This window comes from Pristiophorus japonicus, chromosome 14 (assembly GCF_044704955.1).
Source record: "Pristiophorus japonicus isolate sPriJap1 chromosome 14, sPriJap1.hap1, whole genome shotgun sequence".
NCBI classification, from domain to species: Eukaryota; Metazoa; Chordata; class Chondrichthyes; family Pristiophoridae; genus Pristiophorus; species Pristiophorus japonicus.
In genome coordinates this window covers 99,606,313-99,620,358 of record NC_091990.1, presented here as the reverse complement: position 1 = coordinate 99,620,358, position 14,046 = coordinate 99,606,313, and the positions used below count along the sequence as shown (strand labels likewise).

Sequence of the window (14,046 nt, the reverse complement as noted above, 5' to 3'; positions counted from 1 at the left end):
CTGATTTGCGTGTACCGACACTGCCAGCCCTCCGGTACTTTGCCTTAGTAGGCGTCACACATGCCAACCTGGAAACTGGGGAGAAACAGCAAAACTGAGCCCTGGGCCACGTCACACAGTATTTTACCCCACTTAATTTTGACCTTTCATTCACTATCCTGGGGGTCACCATTGACCAGAAACTTAACTGGATCTGCCACATAAATACTGTGGTAACAAGAGCAGGTCAGATGCGGGGTATTCTGCGGCAAGTGTCTTACCTCCTGACTCCCCAAAGCCTTTCCATCATCTACATAGTATAAGTCAGGAGTGTGATGGAATACTCTCCACTTGCCTGAGTGCGTGCAACTTCAACAACACTCAAGAAGCTTGACACCATCCAGGACAAAGCAGCCCACTTGATTGGCACCCCATTAAGTACCTTAAACATTCACTCTCTCCACCACTGGTGCATCGTGGCTGCAGTGTGTACCATCTACAAGATGCACTGCAGCAACTCACCAAGGCTTCTTTGGCAGCAGCTCCCAAACCCACGACCTCTACCACCTAGAGAGACAAGGGCAGCAGGCACCTGGGAACATCATGACCTGCAAGTTCCTCTCCAGGTTATATACCATCCTGACTTGGAAATATATCGCCATTCCTTCATCGTTGCTGGGTCAAATTCCTCGAACTCCCTCCCTAACGGCACTTTGGGAGCACCTTCACCACACAGACTGCAGCGGTTCCAGAAGGCGGCTCACCACCATCTTCTCAAGGGCGATTAGGGATGGGCAATAAATGCTGGCCTTGCCTGCAATGCCTACATCCCATGAATGAATTTAAAAAAAACAATCCTTATCCATGTTCAGGATTTACCCTGAATCTCCATAGCTTTGAGTTTGACTAATAGCCTTTCATATAGAATTTTTCAAAAGCATTTTGTAAGACCACACCACATCGTAGATGTTTCCATGATCCATTTAGGATGTCACTTCCTTAAAGAGGTTGAGGAGATTGGTCTGCCAGCACCTTCCCCTTCTGAATGCATGCTGACTGCTGTTAACTCTTGTGCAGATAATCCTCAGGTTTACTCTTGATAATCTAGCCTGTGTACAATTTTCTGGTATCTCCCCAGTGTCCAGTGATTCCTTCATAATGATTGTCAACACCGAACAAATTGCCCTGGTCTCTCTCAGCTCTCTGAGGAAAATATTGTAGCTTCTTGGGGACCTATTTGTTTGAGTCTGTCTCAGATTTACATCTCATTTATATCACGTCATTGATTATCTCTTTTTGGAGAGAGCATGTTGTTCATGTCTTCTCTTGTAAATATTTGGAGGCAGTCATTCAGAATATTTACTATTCTGTGTTGATCCTCAGTTTCAAACCTATTTGCAATTTTTAGGGCTTTCACCTCTTCTCTGATTGCCCTCTTAGTGAGGCACTCTTCCTCTCCTGTTTCGCCCCACCTAATCCAGCCCCAAGTGCATCCGGTGAAGACAGTATTGGGCTTGGTTCTGATGTCCTACTACTTGAAAAGTCTGCCAATGTGGGATTACACATGAAGAATGTGTCAATTTGGCAAGATACCAAATGGTTATTTGCACCCATGGAACCTCTGTAACAAAGCAAGAGTCAACAAGTCAGCACCTGGTAAAAATGTGTTTTAAAATGCATCTGTTTTCCGGGATCTGGTCAGGAGGAACAATGCGTTGCGTTTTTTAAAATATTATGTGCAAAATTCTATATGTTTTTGAGGCTTTCTGTTCCTTAATGTATCAAATATCAAACCTGCATTACACTTTAAACCGATTTTCGCCTGATACGGACTCTGAATGTTTTGTACGTAGCACGCGCTGTCTGATGCACCCGAGCTGCGAGAGTTTGACCCCAACGCTGCTGCGATACAGCCCTATCAGGATCAGATGTACCAGCCGGTGTATTTTGTATCTGAAAGTTTTAATGATGCGATCGACAAACTGAGGTAAGAGGTTTTTGTCAAAGTGCAACAGTGCAGTGCATACGCAGTTAATATGGTCAAAACATTTGCATTGATGTCACGGGTAATTCACTAAAGGTCTCTCCTATTCATTATCACTTCATTTTTGGTAGGATGGTATTACTGGACCAGTAATCCAGTAATCCAGCGGCCTGGGCTAATAATTCAGAGAACATAAATTCAAATCTCACCATGGTAGTTTTAAAAATCTGGAAATAAAAAGCTAATTTCATTAAAAGTGGTCTTGAATCTGTCGGATTGTCATAAAAACCCAACTGGTTCACATGTACTTTGGGGAAGGAAACTGCCATTTTTACCCGGTCTGGCCTATATGTGACTTCAATCCCACACCAATGTGGTCGAATCGTAACTGTGCTCTGAAGTGGTCTACCTAGCAAGCCACTTGGTTGTGTCAAACCGCTCAATGATTCAAGAAAAAGTCTCGCCAACACCTTCTCAGGGCAACTAGGAATTGGCATTAAATGCTGCCTTTGTCAGTGACGCCTACCTCCTAAAGTAAAAAAAATATTATTCCAAGGCATGGAGCAATCATCATTCTTTATTGGATGTGCTCTCCAGCCTTTCTGAGCACCATTTATATCCCAGTGATAAGAGGAATTGTGATATCAGTTTGAGGTGCTTTACCATCCACTTTTTTTCTCTTCTGTGATTAAGGCCTGGGGACAATTGGCCTCGGCATTCCTGGGTTAGAGAAAGAAAACTAAGCCATGGTTTCTGATCCTCATCGCTATCCAGGAATCCCTGATTTTTTTTTAATGACTGTGTAGAGGTAATGGGGCCGAAATTCAACTCCCAAAGAGGCCACATACCAGCAGAAAGTGGCAGCCAGGCGGCGGAATCGAGCGGACCGACTTCCGGTCCAATGGCCGCCGCCAGCGAAATTCACCTCGGGGATTTTTCTGGCGGGCTCCACTTCCGCCCCACTGCTGCCAACTGTCCTAAGTATGTCATCAAAGGGTGCACCGCTGATCTCCCGCACCTCCATTACACACGCGTCGTGACGTCACCTCCGCTCCGCTACTGACTTACAGCACAGAGACTCCGTCCCGCCTCCACTTCCGCCCCCATTATGACCGACTTCCAGTCCGCCAAAAAAAAAAATGACAATGAGCTGAATTTACTGAAAGAGTCGACCTCATCCCACCTGGCAGAGGAAACACTTCTGGAGCGGAAGGTGCGACCCATTTCGGGTGAAGGTAAATTTCATCCCCAATGGGTGAGGTCAGAGATGGGCTCAATGGTGATTCCCCAAAATTGGAGAGAAAATTAGAAGGAAGGTCAATCCCTTATGGTATGCACCCTAGGCTGTTGAGGAAGTCAGAAAGCTATCAGCAGAGCCAATGACCACAATTTTTCAATCCTCCTGCAGTATGCAAATTGTACCAGGTGAACTGGAGGGCAGCCAGTAACAGGTCTGTTAAATGAAAGAAAGAAATTGCATTTATGAAGTGCCATTCACAATCTCAGGATGCCACAAAGCGCTTTACACCTAATGAAGTGCTTTTAAAGTGTATTCACTATTGTAATGTTCTATAATAGAGAGAAGACTAAATCAAGTAACTATAACCCAATTAGTTTATCAACAGTTGAGGGCAAATTCTTACATTGAGATCAAATTAGAGAGCATTTTGGATAATCAAGGACATCCAACTCAGATTTATTAAAGGCAAGTCATGTTTGACAAATATAATAAGAGTTTTTCTGACAAAGTGACTGGCTAGATATGTTCAGATGCATGAATTTCAGAAGGTGTTTGATAAGGTGTGTTACAGGAAACTTGTTACAACAATTCAGGTGTATGTAGCAGAGGAGATGTAGCAGTATAGGTAGATTTTGGTTAACCAACAGGAAACAAAGGGTTAGGGCAAATGGTTACTTCTCGATTGGAAAGGGTTGGAAGTGTAGAGCAGGGGTCAGGACTGGGGCCACTTTTGCCCTTACTATTTAGGGCAAAAAACACATACGTTTAAACCCAATTGGTCACTTCCTCAATAAACTCTATTAAATTTGTCAAACACAACTTGCCCCTTAATTTTATTTTGAATTTGTTGCAGTTCAATCTTTGTGGATTTTATGCTCCTTGATCAAGACTGTTCTGAAAAGTAAAAGGTTATGGTGTGAAAGTTTGGTCGATATGCATTACTCGTCATAAGTCACCTGAATCAAAACAGTTGTATGCACTGATCATTATTTCTGACAGAAATGTGACTTTTGTGCTTATAGAAAGTATGCAGCGAGTATTAAGCGGCCGTTTTCAGTGAAATATGACCCATTTTCCAAGACCATAGAAGTACTGGACAATCCTCAGAAAATCAGGAAGTCGCTGGACAATCTGAAGGATGAGCTAAAGATGCTGGCTGATGCGTTGGATGTATTATCCTAACCTCTGGCTCTACGCATGTCACAGAAGGCAGCTGTGTTCCGTCTATATTGCTGCTGCATTGTAAGCTTCATCATTTGTGGGTCAGAATTTTAGCTTCAAGCAAATGGAAGGTTTGCTTCACTGCTGGGTGGATATTTCATTCTTTGCCTGCTTAATGGTGCAATGTTAGAAGAATCATGGGGGGTGAAATTGGTATTTGCCATAATCAAAATGGGCTCATAGCGAGTATGCAGCCCATTTAACAAGGAAAAAAAAATGGGTGCTGTGTAAAACATTTGTGCTATCGGCCTGTTTTACAATATTGATGAAGTCTAGTTTCACCCCCCGCTCCCCCGCCCTCCCCCATCCCTCGTTCCAAATCATGCAAGTGGATAGGCCTCTTTGAATGGATGGGGTCCTACCTTGTTTTATGCTGTCTCTCCGGTCCTTTCCCCAATATTGTTCATGAATGTTGCTTATTGGAAGTAACTCCTGCTGGGAGATGGTAGATACCAATCTGACTATTGGATGTGGAAGAATTAATGGCCAAGGTACCCGCCTAGGCAGAGGTCTCGGTGAAAGTTCTCATTATCTGGTTATTTTCATTGACACTCAGGCACTTTGGCAACCAACCTCCAATTTGTGCGCCTTCAAAAACTCTGATATGGTCACTAGAGCAAACAGAAAACGTTGCTTCTGCACAGAGAGCTTAGTATGTGAGTTTGTGTGGGGTTGGGGGGAGGTGGGGAGAGAGGGAACAGCCTTCCAAGCACAAACATTAAACAATGGGAACAGGGGCAGTGCCACAATGAAGAAAATTCAGCTCTATTTCAGGAGAACAAAAGGACTTGATATCCGATATGAATCATAGAACCTTACAGCATAGAAGGAGGCCAATCAGCCATTCGAGCCTGTGCCGGCTCTTCGAAAGAGCTGTCCAATTTAGTCCCAGCAATTTCCCCATAACCCTTCAAATGAGTCCTCTTCTGAACGTTCCAATGGAATCTGCTTCCACCATCCTTTCAGGTAGTGCATTCCAGATCATAACAAACCTCTCTATGAAAAATTCTCCTAATTTCTCCTAGCTCTTTTGCCAAAAATTTAAATCTATGTCCTTTGGTTACTGACCCATTTGCCAGAAGAAACAGTTACTCCTTACTTGTTCCATCAAAACTCCTCATAAGTCTGAATACCTCTATTAGGTCTCCCCTTAACCTTCTCTGCTCTAAGAAGAACAATCGCAGCTTCTCCAATCTCTCCACAACTGAAGTCCCTCAGCCCTGGTAAAATCCTGGTAAAACTCCTTTGTACCATCTCCAAGTCCTTGATATCCTTCTTAAAGTGTGGTACCTAGAATTGTACATAATACTCCAGCTGAGGCCAAGCTAGTGACATGTAAATGTTTGGCATGATTTCTTTGTTTCTGTATTCAATGACCCTATTTACAAAGCCAAGAATCCCATACGCTTTCTGAACCATTTATCAACTTGTGGTGCCACCTTGAAAGATTTGTGAATATGCATCCCCAGGTCCCACTCCCCTTGCACCCACCTCAATATAGTATAATTTAAATGATATGGCCTCTCCATATTGTTTCTCCCAAAGTGCATCAATTGACACTTATTCGCATTAAATTGCATCTGCTATGTGTCTGCCCATTTCACCAGTCTGTCTATGTCCTCCTGAAGTCTGCTCAATATTTTCTACGTTACTCAGTTTTGTATCATCCGCAAACTTCAAATTGTACTCCCTATACCCAAATTCAGGTCATTTATATATAACAAGAAAAGCAATGGTCCTAATATTGACCTCTGGGATTGCCGACTGCATACTTCTCTCCAATCAGAAAAACATTCATTCACCACTACTCTCTGCCTTGTATCCCTTAGCTAATTACGTACCCGAGTTGTCACCATCCCTTTAATACCATGTGCTTCTATTTTCTGAATAAGTCTGTTCTGTGGTATTTTATCAGATGCCTTTTGAATGTCCATATTAAAATGTCTACTGCACTACCTTCATCAACCCTCTCTGGTCCTTCATCAAAGAGCTCAATCGAGTTAGTCAGGCACGATTTGCCTTTAACAAAGCTGGACTGGCTGTCCCTTATTAACCCATGCTTCTCAAGTGAGAATTAATTTTGTCTTTTAAAATATCTTGGTGTCTCTGTTAATGATGACACAGCTTTCTGCTTTAAATGCTATCAGTAACAAATGTGCGCGGTGCATTGGGAAGTTGACCTGATTCCTCAGCTCTGTCTGTTAATTGCTCACATAACCAACCCTCCTTCAAAGTGTGTATTCTGTCGCCTGTTGCATTGACTTTTGCTGTTCTCTTCCATGCATTATGTGGCAATGGTCAAGCCCTTGTCTGTCCCAGGAATCTTCAGCAATTGGGATGGGATTTTGTCTCTGCTCTGTTAATGTAATAAACAGTGTCTTGATTGGAAAGAACAAAAATCTGCAATTTTGTATTTAATTTTGTCTGCAAAGACTTCTCGAAATGAGAAAACATTTACAAGCCAATGTCAGAGGTGAAAGGACAACCATGGAAATCTGAGATAAAAATAAACAGAAAATGATAGAAAGGCAAAGCAAGACAGTTAGAATCCGAAGGAAAAAGAAATAGGTTAACACTTCCTCCATCAGTGCTGCCAGTGTCAGCTGTAGAACCCCATTTTATAACACTGACATCTGCAAATTAAAAAAAAACAAGGTCAGAGAGGGTCAGGAAAAGAGAGAATAATAGGGAGCAGGAGTTCAGGAGTGGTTACTAACTAGAGTTGCTGAACGCCAACCCTCCTGGATTTTCCTGGAGTCTCCAGGAAGTAGAAGGTTAATCTCCCGGGCATCACTGTGAGCAACTCAGGAGAAAATGAGGTACGTAGAGTTTGCGGTTCGTGCTGTCATGTGTCACGCCTGCGCGAGTGGGTCTTTTCACACAACAACCTCAAGTTCAGCCGCCAAACCTTCCATGTCTCCCAGAACTCATGAAAGGCTGTGCTCAAAGGTCATCGCCAGAGAAACAGCATGGGCGACACAAGTGCGATCGGCAACTTTTGACCGAGACCAAAAACCAGACAATATGTGGAGTCACAAAATGGAGTCACAGAATGTGTTAAGCCAAAATAAAGAATTCATTTAAACAAATTCTAAAAGTAGAATTAATTTTAAACTATATTTCTTAACATGGATGTGTTATAGAAATAGAAAACAAAAACACATGCATAACCTGCACTGGACTATTCTATTTTATTCCCCATTTAAAGCATTTGAGCAAACTGGGAATCTTCAGGTAATTGTCTAACCTGAACAAGCTTCAATTGAAATAAAATTGAGGTGCCATGAGACCATTGTGATTCAATAACCATAACAAACATGAACATGTACAAAAAAGATTTAAAGTGCATACGAGATAAAACAAGTTATGTTTTTGCTGGTTAAATAAACTGTTGTAAAATCCAGTGCATGAATCAAATCTTTCAAATACAAGAAAATGACGAAGTTTTACAAAAGAACAAACCTAAAAATGTGGGTGCGCCTTTGAAAAGAAATAGAAGATATGAAAAAGTTCACAGTTTACTTTCACACAAAATGGTGATCCTTCAACTATTCTTTTTTTTTGAAAAAATACTGATAAACAGGAACAATGATACTAAACTACATGGGAACTAACTTTTATAAGGTAAATGCAATAACATTTGCAAACTGGGCAAAATCCATGTGATCTAATGTTACCTGATCAAACCTCCAGCCAGAGTTGGCAACCCTATTAATCGATTTAATTGGTACCTCTTCCCCTCCCACCCCCTCAATTTACTTGACCATGTCTAAAGCAAGGTGAATTATTGGTTACAGATATGTCAATGTTAAAATCACAGGCTCTATGAGTAAAACTGATGACCTGTCACAACGTGACTGCCTGTAACAATCCCATGGCTTTTGTAATATACAATGATGAGCTCAATATTATCCCAAGCAGTATGATTATTTAAAACATTAATCCATATATATTTTTGTTAAATATGTCACTTCAAACAATTTTGCTTGTTAAATTGTGCCTTTTGGAACATTAAAACCTTATGCTTGAGTGCAGAAATCATCTGACTGCACCACATCTGGTGCACTTTCCCACTGCCAGTACACCATATGCTACAGTACACCACTGTCACAGTGCCATATAGTCCGGTTCAGTAATATTAACACTCCAACTGGTACAATACAACATTGCCGGCAGTCCATCTGGTACAGTACAACACTGCTGATACTGCATCTGGTATAGGACACCATTGCTGACACTCCATCTGGTATAGAACACTACTGCTGGCACTCCATCTGGTAAAGTGCACCACTGACAGCACGCCATTAGGTATAAAATGTTTATTATTACATGTAGGAGTCCAGTCCTCTCACTTGTGGTGTTCATTCCCATCCCTGGTGGTCCACTGAACAGTTAATTTGATGAAACTCGACTAAGGATGATGGGTACGAAAAAGGTAAGATATTGGCATCTCATGTATGTACTCTTCACCACCCATGAGATAATGAAGAATGTGGAAATTGTGGGGGTGAAAAGGGGCCAGCACTAATAGAAAGGTGAGAAAAAGAGAGAGAAAAATAAAATAAGCTGTAAATGCAACTGAACTGAAAGTAAAACAGAAAATCCTAGAAAAGTCCCACTAGATTGGAAGGTAGTAAATGTAAGAAAGGAAGGAGAGAGAAAACACGGTACTACAAATCAGGTAGCCTGACATCAGTTGCTGGGAAAATGCAGAAATCAATTATTAAGGAAATGGTGGCTTGCTGCAATAGATGTTTTTTAAGTGTATCAAGAGTGCTGCTGGATGCTTGCAAGGTCTCAAGTGGTAAAGAAAGGTCCCTGAGAAGACAGAAAGTGCTGAAAATACTCAACAAGTCAGGCAACATCCATGGGGAGAGAAACAGAGCTCATGGCTCAGGTTGAGATGCTGCCTGACCATCTGAGTATTTCCAGCATTTTATGCTGTCATTTCAGATTTACAGCGTTCACTCACAGAGGGAAGAGGAAGATACAGAAGAGGAGGAAGCAAAAGAGGAGAAAGCAAAAGAGGAAGAAGCAGATTTAAATGAAGAGATATCCCCTTTCTGGCCGGCATATCCGGTACCAGTGACCACAACCCCAACCCCACGGCGCAGTGGACCCCCCGGTATAGCAGCTTGTCCGTGGGAACCAAAACCAAACCGTTCTCTGGTCCCTGGGTGGTGGTAGGGCATCTGTCCGTGTCAGTTGGTTCGGTCGGGGCTGTGGGCAGGGGCTGTCTGGAGTGTGCACTTAACTCAGTGGTGTGGATGGAGCTGGGGTGGCTTATTATGCATGCGACCATGCTCCGGTCCCATCCCAACCCCTCCCATTCGTCCCGACACTGTCGGGAGAACGCTATGGAGATGCCTGCCGGGCATATCTTCTCTGATCCCCACATGCACACATACACTCCCAACTCCTCCTCCCACCATTAACCCAAAACACACACACTCCCCCGCCCCGTGATGGTCTGGTAGGTGCTGTTGTCCAGTCTCTCCCAATTTGCTGTCGGGTTTCCCATGTCCTTGCTCAGCTTCCTGAGCCACCACCACCTTCCCACCGGGATGTGCCCCTTACAGGTCAGGCGAACCCTCTTCCCAACCACTACCCTAACCCAGGATGCGGTCACCTCAATGCTGGGGCAGGAGACTGATGCTTTCCCATACGTGACCCCGGGGTGGCTGGAGTATCTAGTGGAATTGGACCCCACCCACCCTGGCCACCTTCCCCTATGGGTGATGGTTGGTGCCTGCCCCCCTGAGCATCCAAAAATAATGGCTTCTTCAGTCTCTCCCCGGTATCCGATGCACATTCTGATGGTGCACAGGAGCCGGATTTTCCTCATCTACGGTTCCTCTTCTGAAAGACAAAATCTCATTTGGTTTAAAGACTCTGAGCCCCCTGGCTCGTTCCTCCCCCATTTTCCCCTCTGTCTGCATCTCACAGTACCCCTGCACGGGTTTAAACTGTGTGTGCTTATTTTTGCTGTGGAAGTCAAGGCATTTCAACTAATTGGTATAACCGCAAACCGCAACAAACCCTTAAAAAAAGAAACAACCTTACACAAAAGAGGAAGTGAGAAAAAAGTCAAGGGGTTTCACCTAATAAACCCTTGAAAAAACAAACAACCTTACACAAAAGAGGAAGTGAGAAAGAGTCAAGAGGTTTCAGGCTCCCCCATCCTATTGGCTCAAAAGCCTCACTGTTTTCTCCTTATATTGCAGAGGCCACCTGAGCCCCACTACACTAGAGAAAACTTTTTATCATTCTGTACACACCTACTGCTCTTCTTTTTAACCTGCTTGCCACCCTTCCTGGGTGGCTGTGCTAATCTCTGGGATGCTCCTTGGTTTTCCTTTTATGCGGGGGAATGTAGGGGGGAGACCACCTCTCCTTTGGCCTCTTGGGCCGGACCAACCTCCGCGGCCCCTCTGTCTCCCCTGCCAAGGTGACCCCCGAGCTTCGGTGGTGCTTACTGGGCTGGCTCACGGCCCCCAGGAGCAACGAAAATTCCCTGTCAGGCTCCTCACTGCCGGGGACTCCGTATCCTCTGGGGGCTTTGGGTTGTACAAGGGTTCCATCCGAAACCACTCGCAGCTGGTACTCTCACAACGTTTCCTCTGTTCTTCTAGGGACCACTCACTACTGGGACCCGCCGCCACCCTCTCTCCTGCAGGCTCTGGGCTGTCTGCACCGAAGACTAGGCTAGTCCCGACAGGCTCCTCACTGTCGGCGGCCCCTTCCTCCGGTACAACCCCTTCCCTGTCAGGAGACTCTCGTTCTTCCAGGGACCACTCACTGCTGGGACCCGCCGCCACTATCTCGCTTGCAGGCTCTGGGTTGTCCGTACCGAAGGCTAGGCTAGCCCCGACAGGCTCCTCACTGTCGGCGGCCCCTGTCTCCGGTACAACCCCTTCCCCGTCAGGAGACCTTGGCTGCGGGGTCACATCCAGTGACTGGCTGCCTGCCCTGCACGGCCCTTTTCCCCTAGTATTTCTCGGGAAAGTAAAACAGGCTGCTAGGGACAGTGGCACCCTTGGCTGCGGAGTCCGAGCAGATCTCCTAACAGGTGGAGGTGAGTCCTCGTCCCATATGTAAGGTGGGAATCCCCCTTCCTGTGGGTCCCAAATCTGTGGGTAGTTTGTACCTGTGAAGCAACTCACTGCTCCTTGTGGTGGGATCGGTGGGGCTGCAGTGCTGGGCTGGGGGCCTGGGCTTCCCGTCGGGATTATCCCTCCTGGCTGCTCTTTCTCACGAGGTTTTGCCTTGTTGGAGTTAAACAGTTTACATTGGTTAATGTGAAACCATTTAACCCGGCGGGGCATCTTGACCGCGTATACCATGGGGCTTGCCTTGTCGATAATGCTGTAAGGCCCCATGTATAGTGGCTCAAAGACTCCCACCCTGGCAAAGTTGAGGACCATGACCTGGTTCCCCACCTGCCACTCGTGGTGTTTGCTCGGTTCCAGCAGCAATCGGTTGGTCTGATGCTGCTTCCCCATGTTAGTGGCCGCCTGCCAGTGAATCTGCTTGAGGTGCTCCAACAGACTCTTGGTAAAGCGGTCCCTATTCACCTCAATTACCTGAACTTTCATCAGGACCGGGGCAAGTACATGGGTGGAGGTTCACATGGCTCTTCCAGTCATGAGCTCGTATGGGGAATACCCCGTGCTTTTCGACTGGCTGGCCCGGATCCTCATGAAAACCGGGGGCAACCTCTCCACCTACCTCTGCGGTGAATCCCCATTCTCCTTCCTGAGTTTTTCTTTCAAGGTCCTATTCATACGCTCCACTAGCCCCGAGGACTGGGGATTGCCACTTCCCCTCAATCCCCAGCACCTTAAGGGTTGCCTGCATGACCTGTCCCGTGAAGTGGCTCCCCGGGTCGGACTCCACATACTGTGGAAGTCCTCACCTGGAGAACACCTCCCTAACCAATATCCTGGTGGTCCTCGCTGCTGTGGCTGTTCGGCAAGGGAAGGCTTCAACCCACTTTGTGAAAGTGTCCACCAAAACCAGGCAGTACCGGTACCCTCCCTTAGCCACAGGTAGGGGCCCTATGTAATCGATTTGTATCAATTGCCATGGTCCCTCTACCCTCCTTTCTTTTCTGGGGATCTGGATTATTGGTTGCACAGACAAGACAGTTCGCGCAAAATTCACAAGTGTCTTCCCGGAGCTGGGGCCGCCACCCGACCTGTTTCATCCATTGCCAGGTGACCTCCAGTCCGGGGTGTCCAGCTCCAGGGCCTGCGTGGGCCAGCTGAAGGAACTCCCTCTGGTGCTGCTGCGGCACTACCCACTGCTCTCCTTTAAACAACATCTTCTCTCTAACATGGATGCCTGTGCCTCCGTACGGTCCTTCGACCTTTTCTCCAGCAGTCAGCTTGTACATGATGGACTTGAGGACGGGATCTCGCGCCTGTACCTGCTGGAGGTCCAGGGCCAAAGCCACCCCTGCTCTCCCTTGTGTCCCCTTTCCGCCCCGGATAGCTGCTGTGGGGCCTGCCTCGAGCGGGTTCCACTTGGTTCCCGTTCGGGCTCCCTCTTTGGCCAGTTGATCTGTCTTTTGGTTTCCTGCAGCCCTGGGCTCATGTTTGTTATGGGCCTTTACTTTGTGAATGCAAATGTCTGCTCCGGTCCCTACTGCCTACATGATGTGCTGCAGTAGGGGTTTTATGGCCAGCGGCTTACCGTCTGCAGATATATACCCGCGATGGGACCAGATGGCTAGGTACTCCGTGCAGGCATTGCAGGTGAACATACTATCTGAAAAGATGGTATAGGGCCGTGGGAATTCGTCGGGGTGGGTGACTACATACATGACTGCCGACAGTTCAGCACGCTGGGTGCTCATGGTGTTTGGGAGCTTTATGGCCCTGGCAATGCCTGCCTGGGGATCATAAATCCCACACCCTGTGAGCCTTTCCCCCACCACCACCACCGTGCTGGACCCGTCAACATAGATCACCCGGTCGTGGGGATGGATCCCCGCCCGGAGCTTTATGTCCATGTCCCAGACCTCCTTAACGGAGCAACAGTGGGTTTTCCCGGGGTACAGCATGTTGGCTGCCAGTCGGGGCTCACAAATCCCTTTAACTCTCAAATCCACCTGTGAGAGCATGAGGGTCCAGCGAGCAATACGTGTACTGCTCACTGTCGCATCCTTAATTCTCCCATCCAGCAGCATTTGAGTGGGGGTGTGATGAGTGAGGAGGGTGATTGGGGACACTCCTGTAAACACCTGTGACCGCTTCACAGCCCAGTGGGTGGCCAGCAGATGCCTTTCACACCTCAGTGAGGATCCTGGAGGAGTAGACCATCGGTCTCAGCTGGCCGTGCCCCTGTTGCATCAGCACAGCACTTAAGCTATCCCCGCTGGCTGCTACTTCCAGGAAAAATTCCTCGCCCTCATCTACCGCTCCCAGGGCCGGAGCTTTCTGCAGGTCTCCCTTGAAGCGGGTAAACGCTGCATCACAGTCCTCATCCCACTCCCACTCCACGCCTTTGCACAGAAGCCGGAGTAGAGGGGCTGCAATGGCTGCGTAATCCTCAATGAAGTCCCTGCAGTAACCGGTCAGACCCAGGAACGACCTCAGCCCTGTAACTGTAGTCGGAGTCA

At 46.5% G+C, this 14,046-nt stretch overlaps 1 protein-coding gene across 1 annotated transcript in view; it reads left to right on the top strand.

The window, feature by feature from the left end:
• th (tyrosine hydroxylase) overlaps nt 1-4,385 on the top strand; it is a 65,304-nt gene extending 60,919 nt beyond the window's left edge. The window contains exons 12-13 of the mRNA XM_070898572.1: nt 1,833-1,966; nt 4,226-4,385. Of these exons, the coding sequence (XP_070754673.1) occupies nt 1,833-1,966; nt 4,226-4,385 (294 nt within the window). The remainder of the gene's footprint in view (nt 1-1,832; nt 1,967-4,225) is intronic.
• Nucleotides 4,386-14,046: the final 9,661 nt, after the last annotated feature.